The sequence below is a fragment of the Panulirus ornatus genome, chromosome 51, assembly GCF_036320965.1.
Source record: "Panulirus ornatus isolate Po-2019 chromosome 51, ASM3632096v1, whole genome shotgun sequence".
Lineage (NCBI taxonomy): Eukaryota > Metazoa > Arthropoda > Malacostraca > Decapoda > Palinuridae > Panulirus > Panulirus ornatus.
In genome coordinates, this window is record NC_092274.1 from 9,286,835 (window position 1) to 9,300,915 (window position 14,081).

At 41.4% G+C, this 14,081-nt stretch overlaps 1 protein-coding gene across 3 annotated transcripts in view; it reads right to left on the reverse strand.

The window, feature by feature from the left end:
• Positions 1-2,946: 2,946 nt before the first annotated feature.
• The window catches only part of SerRS-m (Seryl-tRNA synthetase, mitochondrial), an 86,552-nt gene continuing 75,417 nt past the window's right edge, over positions 2,947-14,081 (reverse strand). For all 3 annotated transcript variants that reach the window (XM_071692006.1, XM_071692007.1, XM_071692008.1), the window contains one exon: positions 2,947-3,156. In XM_071692006.1, coding sequence (XP_071548107.1) covers positions 2,962-3,156 — 195 coding nt within the window. In that variant the 3' untranslated portion in view covers positions 2,947-2,961. The remainder of the gene's footprint in view (positions 3,157-14,081) is intronic.

Consider the following 14,081-nt stretch of genomic DNA (forward strand, 5'->3'; position numbering starts at 1 on the left):
TTCCCAAGCTCTCTCATCCACAACAGACTGCACACCTGCCCCTCTCTCCAAAACTCTTTCATTCACCTCCCTAACAATCCCATCCATAAACAAATTAAACAACCATGGAGACATCAGCACCCCTGCCGCAAACCGACATTCACTGGGAACCAATTACTTTCCTCTCTTCCTACTTGTACACATGCCTTACATCCTTGATAAAAGCTCTTCACAGCTTCTAGCAACTCACCTCCCATACTATATGCTCTTAATACCTTCCACAGGGCACCTCTATCATCTCTTGTCATATGCCTTCTCCAGATCCATAAATGTTACATACAAATCCATCTGCTTTTCTAAGTATTTCTCACATACATTCTTCAAAGCAGACACCTGATCCACACATCCTCTACCACTTCTAAAGCCACACTGCTCCTCCCCAATCTGATGCTCTGTACATGCCTTGACCCTAGAGGATGTGTGGATCAGGTGTATGCTTTGAAGAATATATGCGAGAAATACTTAAAAAACAAATGGATTTGTATGTAGCATTTATGGATCTGGAGAAGGCATATGATAGAGTTGATAGAGAAGCTCTGTGGAAGGTATTAAGAATATATGGTGTGGGAGGCAAGTTGTTAGAAGCAGTGAAAAGTTTTTATCGAGGACGTAAGGCATGTGTACGTGTAGGAAGAGAGGAAAGTGATTGGTTCTCAGTGAATGTAGGTTTGCGGCAGGGGTGTGTGATGTCTCCATGGTTGTTTAATTTGTTTATGGATGGTGTTGTTAGGGAGGTGAATGCAAGAGTTTTGGAAAGAGGGGCAAGTATGCAGTCTGTTGTGGATGACAGAGCTTGGGAAGTGAGTCAGTTGTTGTTCGCTGATGATACAGCGCTGGTGGCTGATTCATGTGAGAAACTGCAGAAGCTGGTGACTGAGTTTGGTAAAGTGTGTGAAAGAAGAAAGTTAAGAGGAAATGTGAATAAGAGCAAGGTAATTAGGTACAGTAGGGTTGAGGGTCAAGTCAATTGGGAGGTAAGTTTGAATGGAGAAAAGCTGGAGGAAGTGAAGTGTTTTAGATATCTGGGAGTGGATCTGGCAGCGGATGGAACCATGGAAGCGGAAGTGAATCATAGGGTGGGGGAGGGGGCGAAAATTCTGGGAGCCTTGAAGAATGTTTGGAAGTTGAGAACATTATCTCGGAAAGCAAAAATGGGTATGTTTGAAGGAATAGTGGTTCCAACAATGTTGTATGGTTGCTAGGCATGGGCTATGGATAGAGTTGTGCGCAGAAGGGTGGATGTGCTGGAAATGAGATGTTTGAGGACAATATGTGGTGTGAGGTGGTTTGATCGAGTAAGTAATGTAAGGGTGAGAGAGATGTGTGGAAATAAAAAGAGTGTGGTTGAGAGAGCAGAAGAGGGTGTTTTGAAATGGTTTGGTCACATGGAGAGAATGAGTGGGGAAAGATTGACCAAGATGATATATGTGTCAGAGGTGGAGGGAACGAGGAGAAGTGGGAGACCAAATTGGAGGTGGAAAGATGGAGTGAAAAAGATTTTGAGTGATCGGGGCCTGAACATGCAGGAGGGTGAAAGGCGTGCAAGGAATAGAGTGAACTGGAACGATGTGGTATACCGGGGTCGACGTGCTGTCAATGGATTGAACCAGGGCATGTGAAGCGTCTGGGGTAAACCATGCAAAGTGTGTGGGGCCTGGATGTGGAAAGGGAGCTGTGGTTTTGGTGCATTATTACATGACAGCTAGAGACTGAGTGTGAACGAATGGGGCCTTTGGTGTTTTTCCTAGCGCTACCTCGCACATGAGGGGGGAGGGGGTTGTTATTCCATGTGTGGCGAGATGGCGATGGGAACAAATAAAGGCAGACAGTATGAATTATGTACATGTGTATTTATGTATATGTCTGTGTGTGTATATATATGTGTACATTGAGATGTATAGGTATCTATATTGTGCATGGGTGGACATGTATGTATATACATGTGTATGTGGGCAGGTTGGGCCATTCTTTCGTCTGTTTCCTTGCGCTACCTTCGCTAACGCGGGAGACAGCAACAAAGCAAAATAATAATGAAAAATCTCTTTTTAAATCTGGTATTCCCAATCATCAGTCTTTTTTCAGCACACAAATCCACAAGCTCTTCACCATTTCCATTCACAACAATAAATACCCCATGTACACTAATTATACCCTCAACTGCCAAATTACTCACCTTCACATTTAAATTACTCACTCCTAAAACCCAGTCTCATGCATCAAAGCAGCTGACACACTCACTCAGCAGCTCCCAAAACAATTGCCCCTCAAGATCTTTCTTCTCATGACCAGGTGCATAAGCACCAATAATCATCCATCTTTCTCCATCCACTTTCAGTATTACTCACATCAATCTAGAATTAGCTTTCTTACACTCTATCACATACTCCCACAACTGCTTCAGGAGTAGTGCTACTCCTTCTTTACCTCTTGTCCTCTCACCAACCACTGATTTTACTCCCAAAACTTTCCCAAACCACTCTTCCCCTTTACCCTTGAACTTCATTTCACTCACAGCCAGAACATCCAGGTTTCTTTCTCAAACATACTACCTATCTCTCCTTTCTTCTCATTTTGGTTAAATCCACACACATTCAGACATCCTAATCTGAGCCTTCGATGAGGATGAGCACTCCCCGCTTGACTCCTTCTGTATCCCTTTTTAGAAATTGAAATACAAGGAGGGACAAGCATTACATAATAAAAGCTTCTCATGTGTTCTACATTTACATGCTTCTCATTCAACAGAGTTTTCATGAGATTCCAACCTTTCTCTCTTGCATGACTGTATACAACTTAATCTCATTACAAACCTTACTGATCATCATTCCTAAAGACCTAAATTCACTAATATATTTTTCAATGATATTCAATATTCTAGATTTGTCTAAATAATTTTCAAATTCTAAATATGAACTTGAATAACTATGAAATAAATTTTACAAACCTCTGAATCCCTTCTTGATTCCTGTAGGTGATGTTTAGCCTACGAGCTTGGTAGTCTGTACAGTTGGATGCTGATGAAATTTCGCCATACATGTCCCTCCCTGGCATCCAGGCTTCCATGTCTGTCTTAGTATAGGCTGGTGCCCCAAGATCATGAAGAGGCATGTCTAATATCTGTAAATTAATACAATACAGAGTAACATATATTTCTGAGACATAAAACTGCTTTACTGATGACTTTCCCTTCATCAAAATACTTTATAATAGCTTACACTGTAAAATATACAGTTTTATCATTTCTTCCTATTCTGTCTGTATATGTTCTACATGCCTTTTTCTGTTACAGAGAAGGAATGTTCTTGTTCCTCCAAACACTAGTTTCTGCATTTCTCAAAAAAAGACATCCCTCTTACATTCACTCCCTAAATTTGTTTGTCCATCTTACCTTTGTTCTTCTTCCATTTAGTTTTCCAAATTTCTCATCTACTGTAACCCCTTAGTAATACAGTTCATGTCTACTTTCTTTCGACATCAATACTAACTTTCTAGACATCAATAATGACTTTATCAACTAATCTCTTCAAATCATAACTCTTCCAATGATTTCTTCATTTCCTACCTTACTGTTCATTCATGTAATTCCACATAAACTTCTTAAAAATCAATTCGCATTCTGCTTTTCCTGACCAAAGTTTCATCATCATACATTACTTTGGGTGACCACATCTGAAAGCTCACATCTTTTTTTCTACTACTTGTTTTTCTGGCTCTCCAAATATATGTTTATTTTCAATTTCAAGTAATGATATCTAGGTTATCATCCAACATCCTTGCTGAATGAACTACCAATAAGTGTAAATTCTGAATTCTTGTAGCCTGACCAACTTCCATCCATTTCATCATATTTCATCTACTTAACTTTTCTCAAAAAGAAATTATCCTGCTTTCCTTGCAACCTTATTCAATTTTCTTCTATGCACACCCTCATATTTCTTGACTACTGCTTTCAACTTGTAAATATCAACATTATCAAAATTATAACAAGCACATGGTAACATCTTTGAATTTCATTAAGTCCATACTACTTTCATAGCTCTCCGTCACTAAATTCATACCCTTCTCTCACTTTAGCATCCTTAGACTTGATACTCAACATTCGTACTCTTTTAAAGCTCCATTCTGGGGCACTTTATTCACAAGTCTGAAGCACTTGGCCAAAAACTTGAGCTTAGGTTCTATATATTGCCTATAACTTGATCTTGGTTGAAAAAGTCTTGAGATAATTTATCAGAAAGATTTGTAATGCATACTGAATAACCTGAAAAATGTTCAGTACCATACACAATCAAAGCTCCAGTGATGTTCTATAAGGACTAGTACCCTGAGGGATAATAAATATTTCTCCTGGGGAGACATCCTCTGTCTCGGTTTCCCCACTGCAGTGGTTTCCAACACATTGTCCATGGACCCCCAGGGGTTACGTGAAGCCTCATTAGGAGGTATGTCAGGTACATTTTGTGGAGCAAAAGGTATGTTGCTATTGGGCTGTTTTGTTTAAGCAGAACACTGCTCTATCACAAGAGGTTTGCTCAAAACTGCAAGATGTATCAATCTTCTTTCTACACTTAGTCACTGTTTCTCACGTCAGCAAAGGTAGCACTAGGAAACAGATGTATATATACATATAAGTACATACACATATATACATATATATATGTTGAGTATTCCTGGTAAATAATATGGGAGGGTATTGATTGAGAGGGTGAAGGCATGTACAGAGCATCAGATTGGGGAAGAGCAGTGTGGTTTCAGAAGTGGTAGAGGATGTGTGGATAAGGTGTTTGCTTTGAAGAATGTATGTGAGAAATACTTAGAAAAGCAAATGGATTTGTATGTAGCATTTATGGATCTGGAGAAGGCATATGATAGAGTTGATAGAGATGCTCTGTGGAAGGTATTAAGAATATATGGTGTGGGAGGAAAGTTGTTAGAAGCAGTGAAAAGTTTTTATCGAGGAAGTAAGGCATGTGTACGTGTAGGAAAAGAGGAAAGTGATTGGTTCTCAGTGAATGTAGGTTTGCGGCAGGGGTGTGTGATGTCTCCATGGTTGTTTAATTTGTTTATGGATGGGGTTGCTAGGGAGGTGAATGCAAGAGTTTTGGAAAGAGGGGCAAGTATGAAGTCTGTTGTGGATGAGAGAGCTTGGGAAGTGAGTCAGTTGTTGTTCGCTGATGATACAGCGCTGGTGGCTGATTCATGTGAGAAACTGCAGAAGCTGGTGACTGAGTTTGGTAAAGTGTGTGAAAGAAGAAAGTTAAGAGTAAATGTGAATAAGAGCAAGGTTATTAGGTACAGTAGGGTTGAGGGTCAAGTCAATTGGGAGGTAAGTTTGAATAAAGAAAAAATGGAGGAAGTAAAGCGTTTTAGATATCTGGGAGTGGATCTGGCAGCGGATGTAACCATGGAAGCAGAAGTGAATCATATGGTGGGGGAGGGGGCGAAAATCCCGGGAGCCTTGAAGAATGTGTGGAAGTCGAGAACATTATCTCGGAAAGCAAAAATGGGTATGTTTGAAGGAATAGTGGTTCCAACAATGTTGTATGGTTGCGAGGCGTGGGCTATGGATAGAGTTGGGCGAAGGAGGGTGGATGTGCTGGAAATGAGATGTTTGAGGACAATATGTGGTGTGAGGTGTTTTGATCGAGTAAGTAATGTATGGGTAAGAGAGATGTGTGGAAATAAAAAGAGCGTGGTTGAGAGAGCAGAAGAGGGTGTTTTGAAATGGTTTGGGCACATGGAGAGAATGAGTGAGGAAAGATTGACCAAGAGGATATATGTGTCGGAGGTGGAGGGAACGAGGAGAAGTGGGAGACCAAAAGGGAGGTGGAAAGATGGAGTGAAAAAGATTTTGTGTGATCGGGGCCTGAACATGCAGGAGGGTGAAAGGGGGGCAAGGAATAGAGTGAATTGGATCGATGTGGTATACCGGGGTTGACGTGCTGTCAGTGGATTGAATCAGGGTATGTGAAGCGTCTGGGGTAAACCATGGAAAGTTGTGTGGGGCCTGGATGTGGAAAGGGAGCTGTGGTTTCGGGCATTATTGCATGACAGCTAGAGACTGAGTGTGAACGAATGGGGCCTTTGTTGTATTTTCCTAGTGCTACCTCGCACACATGAGGGGGTAGGGGGATGGTATTCCGTGTGTGGTGAGGTGGCGATGGGAATGAATAAAGGCAGACAGTGTGAATTGTGTGCATAGGGTATACATGTATGTGTCTGTGTGTGTATATATATGTGTACATTGAGATGTATAGGTATGTATAATTGCGTGTGTGGACATGTATGTATATACATTGTGTATGGGGGTGGGTTGGGCCATTTCTTTCATCTGTTTCCTTGCGCTACCTCGGAAACGCGGGAGACAGCGACAAAGCAAAATAAATAATTAAAAAATATATATATATATATATATATATATATATATATATATATATATATATATATATATATATATATATATTATCCCTGGGGATAGGGGAGAAAGAATACTTCCCACGTATTCCCTGCGTGTCGTAGAAGGTGACTAAAACGGGAGGGAGCAGGTGGCTGGAAATCCTCCCCTCTCGTTTTTTTTTTTTTATTTATTTTTTTTCCAAAAGAAGGAACAGAGAAGGGGGCCAGGTGAGGATTTTCCCTCTAAGGCCCAGTCCTCTGTTCTTAACGCTACCTCGCAAACGCGGGAAATGGCAAATCGTATGAAAAAAAATATATATATATATATATATATATATATATATATATATATATATATATATATATATATACAGAGTCCATCTTGTCAGATTTCCTGATTATAAGTAAAGAACTTGCATTCTACTTATATTTTATCCCTGGGGATAGGGGAGAAAGAATACTTCCCACGTATTCCCTGCGTGTCGTAGAAGGCAACTAAAAGGGGAGGGAGCGGGTGGCTGGAGATACTCCCCTCTCGTTTTTTTTTTTTTTTTTTTAATTTTCCAAAAGAAGGAACAGAGAAGGGGGCCAGGTGAGGATTTCCCTCTAAGGCCCAGTCCTCTGTTCATAGCGCTACCTCGCTAATGTGGGAAATGGCGAATAGTACGAAAGAAAGAAAAATATATATATATCCCTGGGGATAGGGGAGAAAGAATACTTCCCACGTATTCCCTGCGTGTCGTAGAAGGCGACTTAAAGGGGAGGGAGCGGGGGGCTGGAAATCTTCCCCTCTCGTTTTTTTTTTAATTTTCCAAAACAAGGAACAGAGAAGGGGGCCAGGTGAGGATATTCCCTCCAAGGCCCAGTCCTCTGTTCTTAACGCTACCTCGCTAACGCGGGAAATGGCGAATAGTTTGAAAGAAAAATGAAAAATATATATATATATATATATATATATATATATATATATATATATATATATATATATATTTTTTTTTTTTTTTTTTTTTGCTTTGTCGCTGTCTCCCGCGTTTGCGAGGTAGCGCAAGGAAACAGACGAAAGAAATGGCCCAACCCACCCCCATACACATGTATATACATACGTCCACACACACAAATATACATACCTGCACAGCTTTCCATGGTTTACACCAGACGCTTCACATGCCTTCATTCAATCCACTGACAGCACGTCAACCCCGGTATACCACATCGCTCCAATTCACTCTATTCCTTGCCCTCCTTTCACCCTCCTGCATGTTCAGGCCCCGATCACACAAAATCTTTTTCACTCCATCTTTCCACCTCCAATTTGGTCTCCCTCTTCTCCTCGTTCCCTCGACCTCCGACACATATATCCTCTTGGTCAATCTTTCCTCACTCATTCTCTCCATGTGACCAAACCATTTCAAAATACCCTCTTCTGCTCTCTCAACCACGCTCTTTTTATTTCCACACATCTCTCTTACCCTTACGTTACTTACTCGATCAAACCACCTCACACCACACATTCTCCTCAAACATCTCATTTCCAGCACATCCATCCTCCTGCGCAAAACTCTATCCATAGTCCACGCCTCGCAACCATACAACATTGTTGGAACCACTATTCCTTGCCAGATCCACTCCCAGATATCTAAAACACTTCACTTCCTCCAGTTTTTCTCCATTCAAACTCACCTCCCAATTTGTATGTAGCATTTATGGATCTGGAGAAGGCATATGATAGAGTTGATAGAGATGCTCTGTGGAAGGTATTAAGAATATATGGTGTGGGAGGCAAATTGTTAGAAGCAGTGAAAAGTTTTTATCGAGGATGTAAGGCATGTGTACGTGTAGGAAGAGAGGAAAGTGATTGGTTCTCAGTGAATGTAGGTTTGCGGCAGGGGTGTGTGATGTCTCCATGGTTGTTTAATTTGTTTATGGATGGGGTTGTTAGGGAGGTAAATGCAAGAGTTTTGGAAAGAGGGGCAAGGATGAAGTCTGTTGTGGATGAGAGAGCTTGGGAAGTGAGTCAGTTGTTGTTCGCTGATGATACAGCATTGGTGGCTGATTCATGTGAGAAACTGCAGAAGCTGGTGACTGAGTTTGGTAAAGTGTGTGAAAGAAGAAAGTTAAGAGTAAATGTGAATAAGAGCAAGGTTATTAGGTACAGTAGGGTTGAGGGTCAAGTCATATATATATATATATACATATATATATATATATATATATATATATATATATATATATATATATATATATATATATATATATATATATATATATCCTCTACCACTTCTGAAACCACACTGCTCTTCCCCAATCTGATGCTCTGTACATGCCTTCACCCTCTCAATCAATACCCTCCCATATAATTTACCAGGAATACTCAACAAACTTATACCTCTGTAATTTGAGCACTCACTCTTATCCCCTTTGCCTTTGTACAATGGCACTATGCACGCATTCTGCCAATCCTCAGGCACCTCACCATGAGTCATACATACATTAAATAACCTTACCAACCAGTCAACAATACAGTCACCCCCTTTTTTAATAAATTCCACTGCAATACCATCAAAACTTGCTGCCTTGCCGGCTTTCATCTTCCGCAAAGCTTTCACTACCTCTTCTCTGTTTACCAAATCATTTTCCCTAACCCTCGCACTTTGCACACCACCTCGACCAAAACACCCTATATCTGCCACTCTATCATCAAACACATTCAACAAACCTTCGAAATACTCACTCCATCTCCTTCTCACATCACCACTACTTGTTATCACCTCCCCATTTGCGCCCTTCACTGAAGTTCCCATTTGCTCCCTTGTCTTACGCACCTTATTTACCTCCTTCCAGAACATCTTTTTATTCTCCCTAAAATTTAATGATACTCTCTCACCCCAACTCTCATTTGCCCTTTTTTTCACCTCATGCACCTTTCTCTTGACCTCCTGTCTCTTTCTTTTATACATCTCCCACTCAATTGCATTTTTTCCCTGCAAAAATCGTCCAAATGCCTCTCTCTTCTCTTTCACTAATACTCTTACTTCTTCATCCCACCACTCACTATCCTTTCTAATCAACCCACCTCCCACTCTTCTCATGCCACAAGCATCTTTTGCGCAATCCATCACTGATTCCCTAAATACATCCCATTCATGTGTGGATCAGGTGTTTGCTTTGAAGAATGTATGTGAGAAATACTTAGAAAAGCAAATGGATTTGTATGTAGCATTTATGGATCTGGAGAAGGCATATGATAGAGTTGATAGAGATGCTCTGTGGAAGGTATTAAGAATATATGGTGTGGGAGGAAAGTTGTTAGAAGCAGTGAAAAGTTTTTATCGAGGATGTAAGGCATGTGTACGTGTAGGAAGGGAGGAAAGTGATTGGTTCTCAGTGAATGTAGGTTTGCGGCAGGGGTGTGTGATGTCTCCCTGGTTGTTTAATTTGTTTATGGATGGGGTTGTTAGGGAGGTAAATGCAAGAGTTTTGGAAAGAGGGGCAAGTATGAAGTCTGTTGGGGATGAGAGAGCTTGGGAAGCGAGTCAGTTGTTGTTCGCTGATGACACAGCGCTGGTGGCTGATTCATGTGAGAAACTGCAGAAGCTGGTGACTGAGTTTGGTAAAGTGTGTGGAAGAAGAAAGTTAAGAGTAAATGTGAATAAGAGCAAGGTTATTAGGTACAGTAGGGTTGAGGGTCAAATCAATTGGGAGGTGAGTTTGAATGGAGAAAAACTGGAGGAAGTGAAGTGTTTTAGATATCTGGGAGTGGATCTGGCAGTGGATGGAACTATGGAAGCGGAAGTGGATCATAGGGTGGGGGAGGGGGCGAAAATTCTGGGGGCCTTGAAGAATGTGTGGAAGTCGAGAACATTATCTCGGAAAGCAAAAATGGGTATGTTTGAAGGAATAGTGGTTCCAACAATGTTGTATGGTTGCGAGGCGTGGGCTATGGATAGAGTTGTGCGCAGGAGGATGGATGTGCTGGAAATGAGATGTTTGAGGACAATGTGTGGTGTGAGGTGGTTTGATCGAGTCAGTAACGTAAGGGTAAGAGAGATGTGTGGAAATAAAAAGAGCGTGGTTGAGAGAGCAGAAGAGGGTGTTTTGAAGTGGTCTGGGCACATGGAGAGGATGAGTGAGGAAAGATTGACCAAGAGGATATATGTGTCGGAGGTGGAGGGAACAAGGAGAAGAGGGAGACCAAATTGGAGGTGGAAAGATGGAGTGAAAAAGATTTTGTGTGATCGGGGCCTGAACATGCAGGAGGGTGAAAGGAGGGCAAGGAATAGAGTGAATTGGAGCGATGTGGTATACCAGGGCTGACGTGCTGTCAGTGGATTGAATCAAGGCATGTGAAGCGTCTGGGGTAAACCATGGAAAGCTGTGTAGGTATGTATATTTGCATGTGTGGATGTATGTATATACATGTGTATGGGGGGGGGTTGGGCCATTTCTTTCGTCTGTTTCCTTGCGCTACCTCGCAAACGCGGGAGACAGCGACAAAGTATAAAAAAAAAAAAAAATATATATATATATATATATATATTGTTATGAACACGTGTGTTTGTGTCCACATGGTTTGTATATGTGTCTTGGTGTATCTCTGTGTATGGCGTGCCTGGGTGTAGGGAGCGGTTGCTATCAGCTCGGATCTCACCCTCCCTGACCGTGTCGATTGCCTTGGTAATTATGTTTTGACCCAGATCTTGACCTGTCCTCTAGCACCCAAACGTTAGGTCAACGGCATCAGGTCCAACCATGGGAACAGCTACGGTATGTCGTCACGTGCGTTCGCTGCCGGCATGGACAAAGGACAGAGGATTTTGAATGCACGCCACATATGTAGGCCGGACCTTAGGCCTCCTTCAGCCAATCACGTCGAGAAGAGGGTGTGACAACCAGTCTCTTGATCTATCAAGGGCAATTGTGTCATTGTGACCTATAGTAGAACTAGGTGGCGGGTCGAGGCATGGCCAGCTGTTCCTGCCTTGCTGGTCATTCAGATAAAAGCTCAGACAATCGTCTGAGACTTTGATTCCTTCAGCAGTCTCGAGCCCAGCAAGGTAATGTAGGCTTTCCCTGTCTTGAACCCCGTAGCCACCGCTGCCCTAGGTTGTAAGATGTTACTGTGTCAAGTCAAGCTTAACTAAGTGTAACGATATGTTTACTGAGTCACGTCAGATCAGCTAAGTGTACCGATTATGTTTACTGTGTCACGTCAAGTTTCACTAAGTGAATGATATGTTTACTGTGTCACGTCAAGCTTAACTAAGTATAACAATGATGTTACTGTTTCACGTCAGAATCTAACTAAATGTAATGCTATCGAACAAAGTGTCAAAGGAAAGAGATCTCCTGGTTTGAAATCTTATCTGGAAATTTAACTCGTGTTCAATGTTAAACTCATATTCAGTGTTAACTTAAATGATTCATGCCTGAGTTATGTGTTCACCTTATACATTTGAATTCTTTTCATTGTAAGTAATTCTAACCTTGGTGTTTGTTTTAACCCTATAACGTTAAGATAGCATTATCCTGAGTTGTGCTATATTACAAATCTACCGTCCTTGCAAACACGAGGACCAGTATAGTATTTGTAACAAATATATGTTACTGGCGACCTTGCTCCAATAAGTACTGAGTTCGTAACAATATATATATATATATATATATATATATATATATATATATATATATATATATATATATATATATATATATATATATATATATATATCTTTCTTTTTCTTTCAAACTACTCGCCATTTCCCGCATTTGCGAGGTAGCGTTAAGAACAGAGGACTGGGCCTTTGAGGGAATACCCTCACCTGGCCCAATTCTCTGTTCCCTCTTTTGGAAAATTAAAAAAAAACGAGAGGGGAGGATTTCCAGCCCCCCGCTCCCTCCCCTTTTAGTCGCCTTCTACGACACGCAGGGAATACGTGGGAAGTATGCTTTCTCCCCTATCCCCTATATATATATATATATATATATATATATATATATATATATATAACCCTTCTGTTTCTAAAAGGGGAAACAGAAGGAGTCACGCGGGGAGTGCTCATCCTCCTTGAAGGCTCAGATTGGGGTGTCTAAATGTGTGTGGATGTAACCAAGATGAGAAAAAAGGAGAGATAGGTAGTATGTTTGAGGAAAGGAACCTGGATGTTTTGGCTCTGAGTGAAATGAAGCTCAAGGGTAAAGGGGAAGAGTGGTTTGGGAATGTCCTGGGAGTAAAGTCAAGGGTTAGTGAGAGGAAAAGAGCAAGGGAAGGAATAGCACTACTCCTGAAACAGGAGAGGTGGGAGTATGTGATAGAGTGTATGAAAGTAAACTGTAGATTTATATGGGTAAAACTGAAAGAGGATGGAGAGAGATGGGTGATTGATTATTGGTGCATATGCACCTGGGCATGAGAAGAAAGATCATGAGAGGCAAATGTTTTGGGAGCAGCTGAGTGAGTGTGATGCAAAGGTGAGTAATGTGGCAGTTGAGGGAATAATTGGTGTACATGGGGTGTTCAGTGTTGTAAATGGAAATGGTGAAGAGCTTGTAGATGTATGCGCTGAAAAAGGACTGGTGATTGGGAATACCTGGTTTAAAACGAGAGATATACATAAGTATATGTTTGCAAGTAGGAGAAATGGCCAGAGAGTGTTACTGGATTACGTGTTAATTGATAGACGCACGAAAGAGAGACTTTTGGATGTTAATGTGCTGAGAGGTGCAACTGGAGGGATGTCTGATCATTATCTTGTGGAGGTGAAGGTGAAGATTTGTAGAGGTTTTCAGAAAAGAGAGCATGTTGGGGTGATAAGAGTGGTGAGAGTAAGTGAGCTTGGGAAGGAGACTTGTGTGAGGAAGTACCAGAAGAGACTGAGTACAGAATGGAAGAAGGTGAGAACAAAGGACGTAAGGGGAGTGGAAGAGGAATGGGATGTATTTAGGGAAGTAGTGATGGCTTGCGCAAAAGATGCTTGTGGCATGAGAAGCGTGGGAGGTGGGCAGATTAGAAAGGGTAGTGAGTGGTGGGATGAAGAAGTAAGATTATTAGTGAAAGAGAAGAGAGACATATTTGGATGATTTTTGCAGGGAAATAATGCAAATGACTGGGAGATGTATAAAAGAAAGAGGCAGGAGGTCAAGAGAAAGGTGCAAGAGGTGAAAAAGAGGGCAAGTGAGAGTTGGGGTGAGAGTATCATTAAATCTTAGTGAGGATAAAAAGATGTTTTGGAAGGAGGTAAATAAAGTGCGTAAGACAAGGGAACAAATGGGAACTTCAGTGAAGGTGGCTAACGGGGAGGTTACAACAAGTAGTGGTGATGTGAGGAGATGGAGTAAGTATTTTGAAGGTTTGTTGAATGTGTTTGATGAAAGAATGGCAGATATAGGGTGTTTTGGTCGAGGTGGTGTGCAAAGTGAGAGGGTTGGGGAAATGATTTGGTAAACAGAGAAGAGGTAGTAAAAGCTTTGCGGAAGATGAAAGCAGGCAAGGCAGCGAGTTTGGATGGTATTGCAGTGGAATTTATTAAAAAGTGGGTGACTGTATTGTTGGCTGGTTGGTAAAGTTATCTAATGTATGTATGACTCATGGTGAGGTGCCTGAGGATTGGCGGAATGCTTGCATAGAGCCATTGTACAAAGGCAAAGGG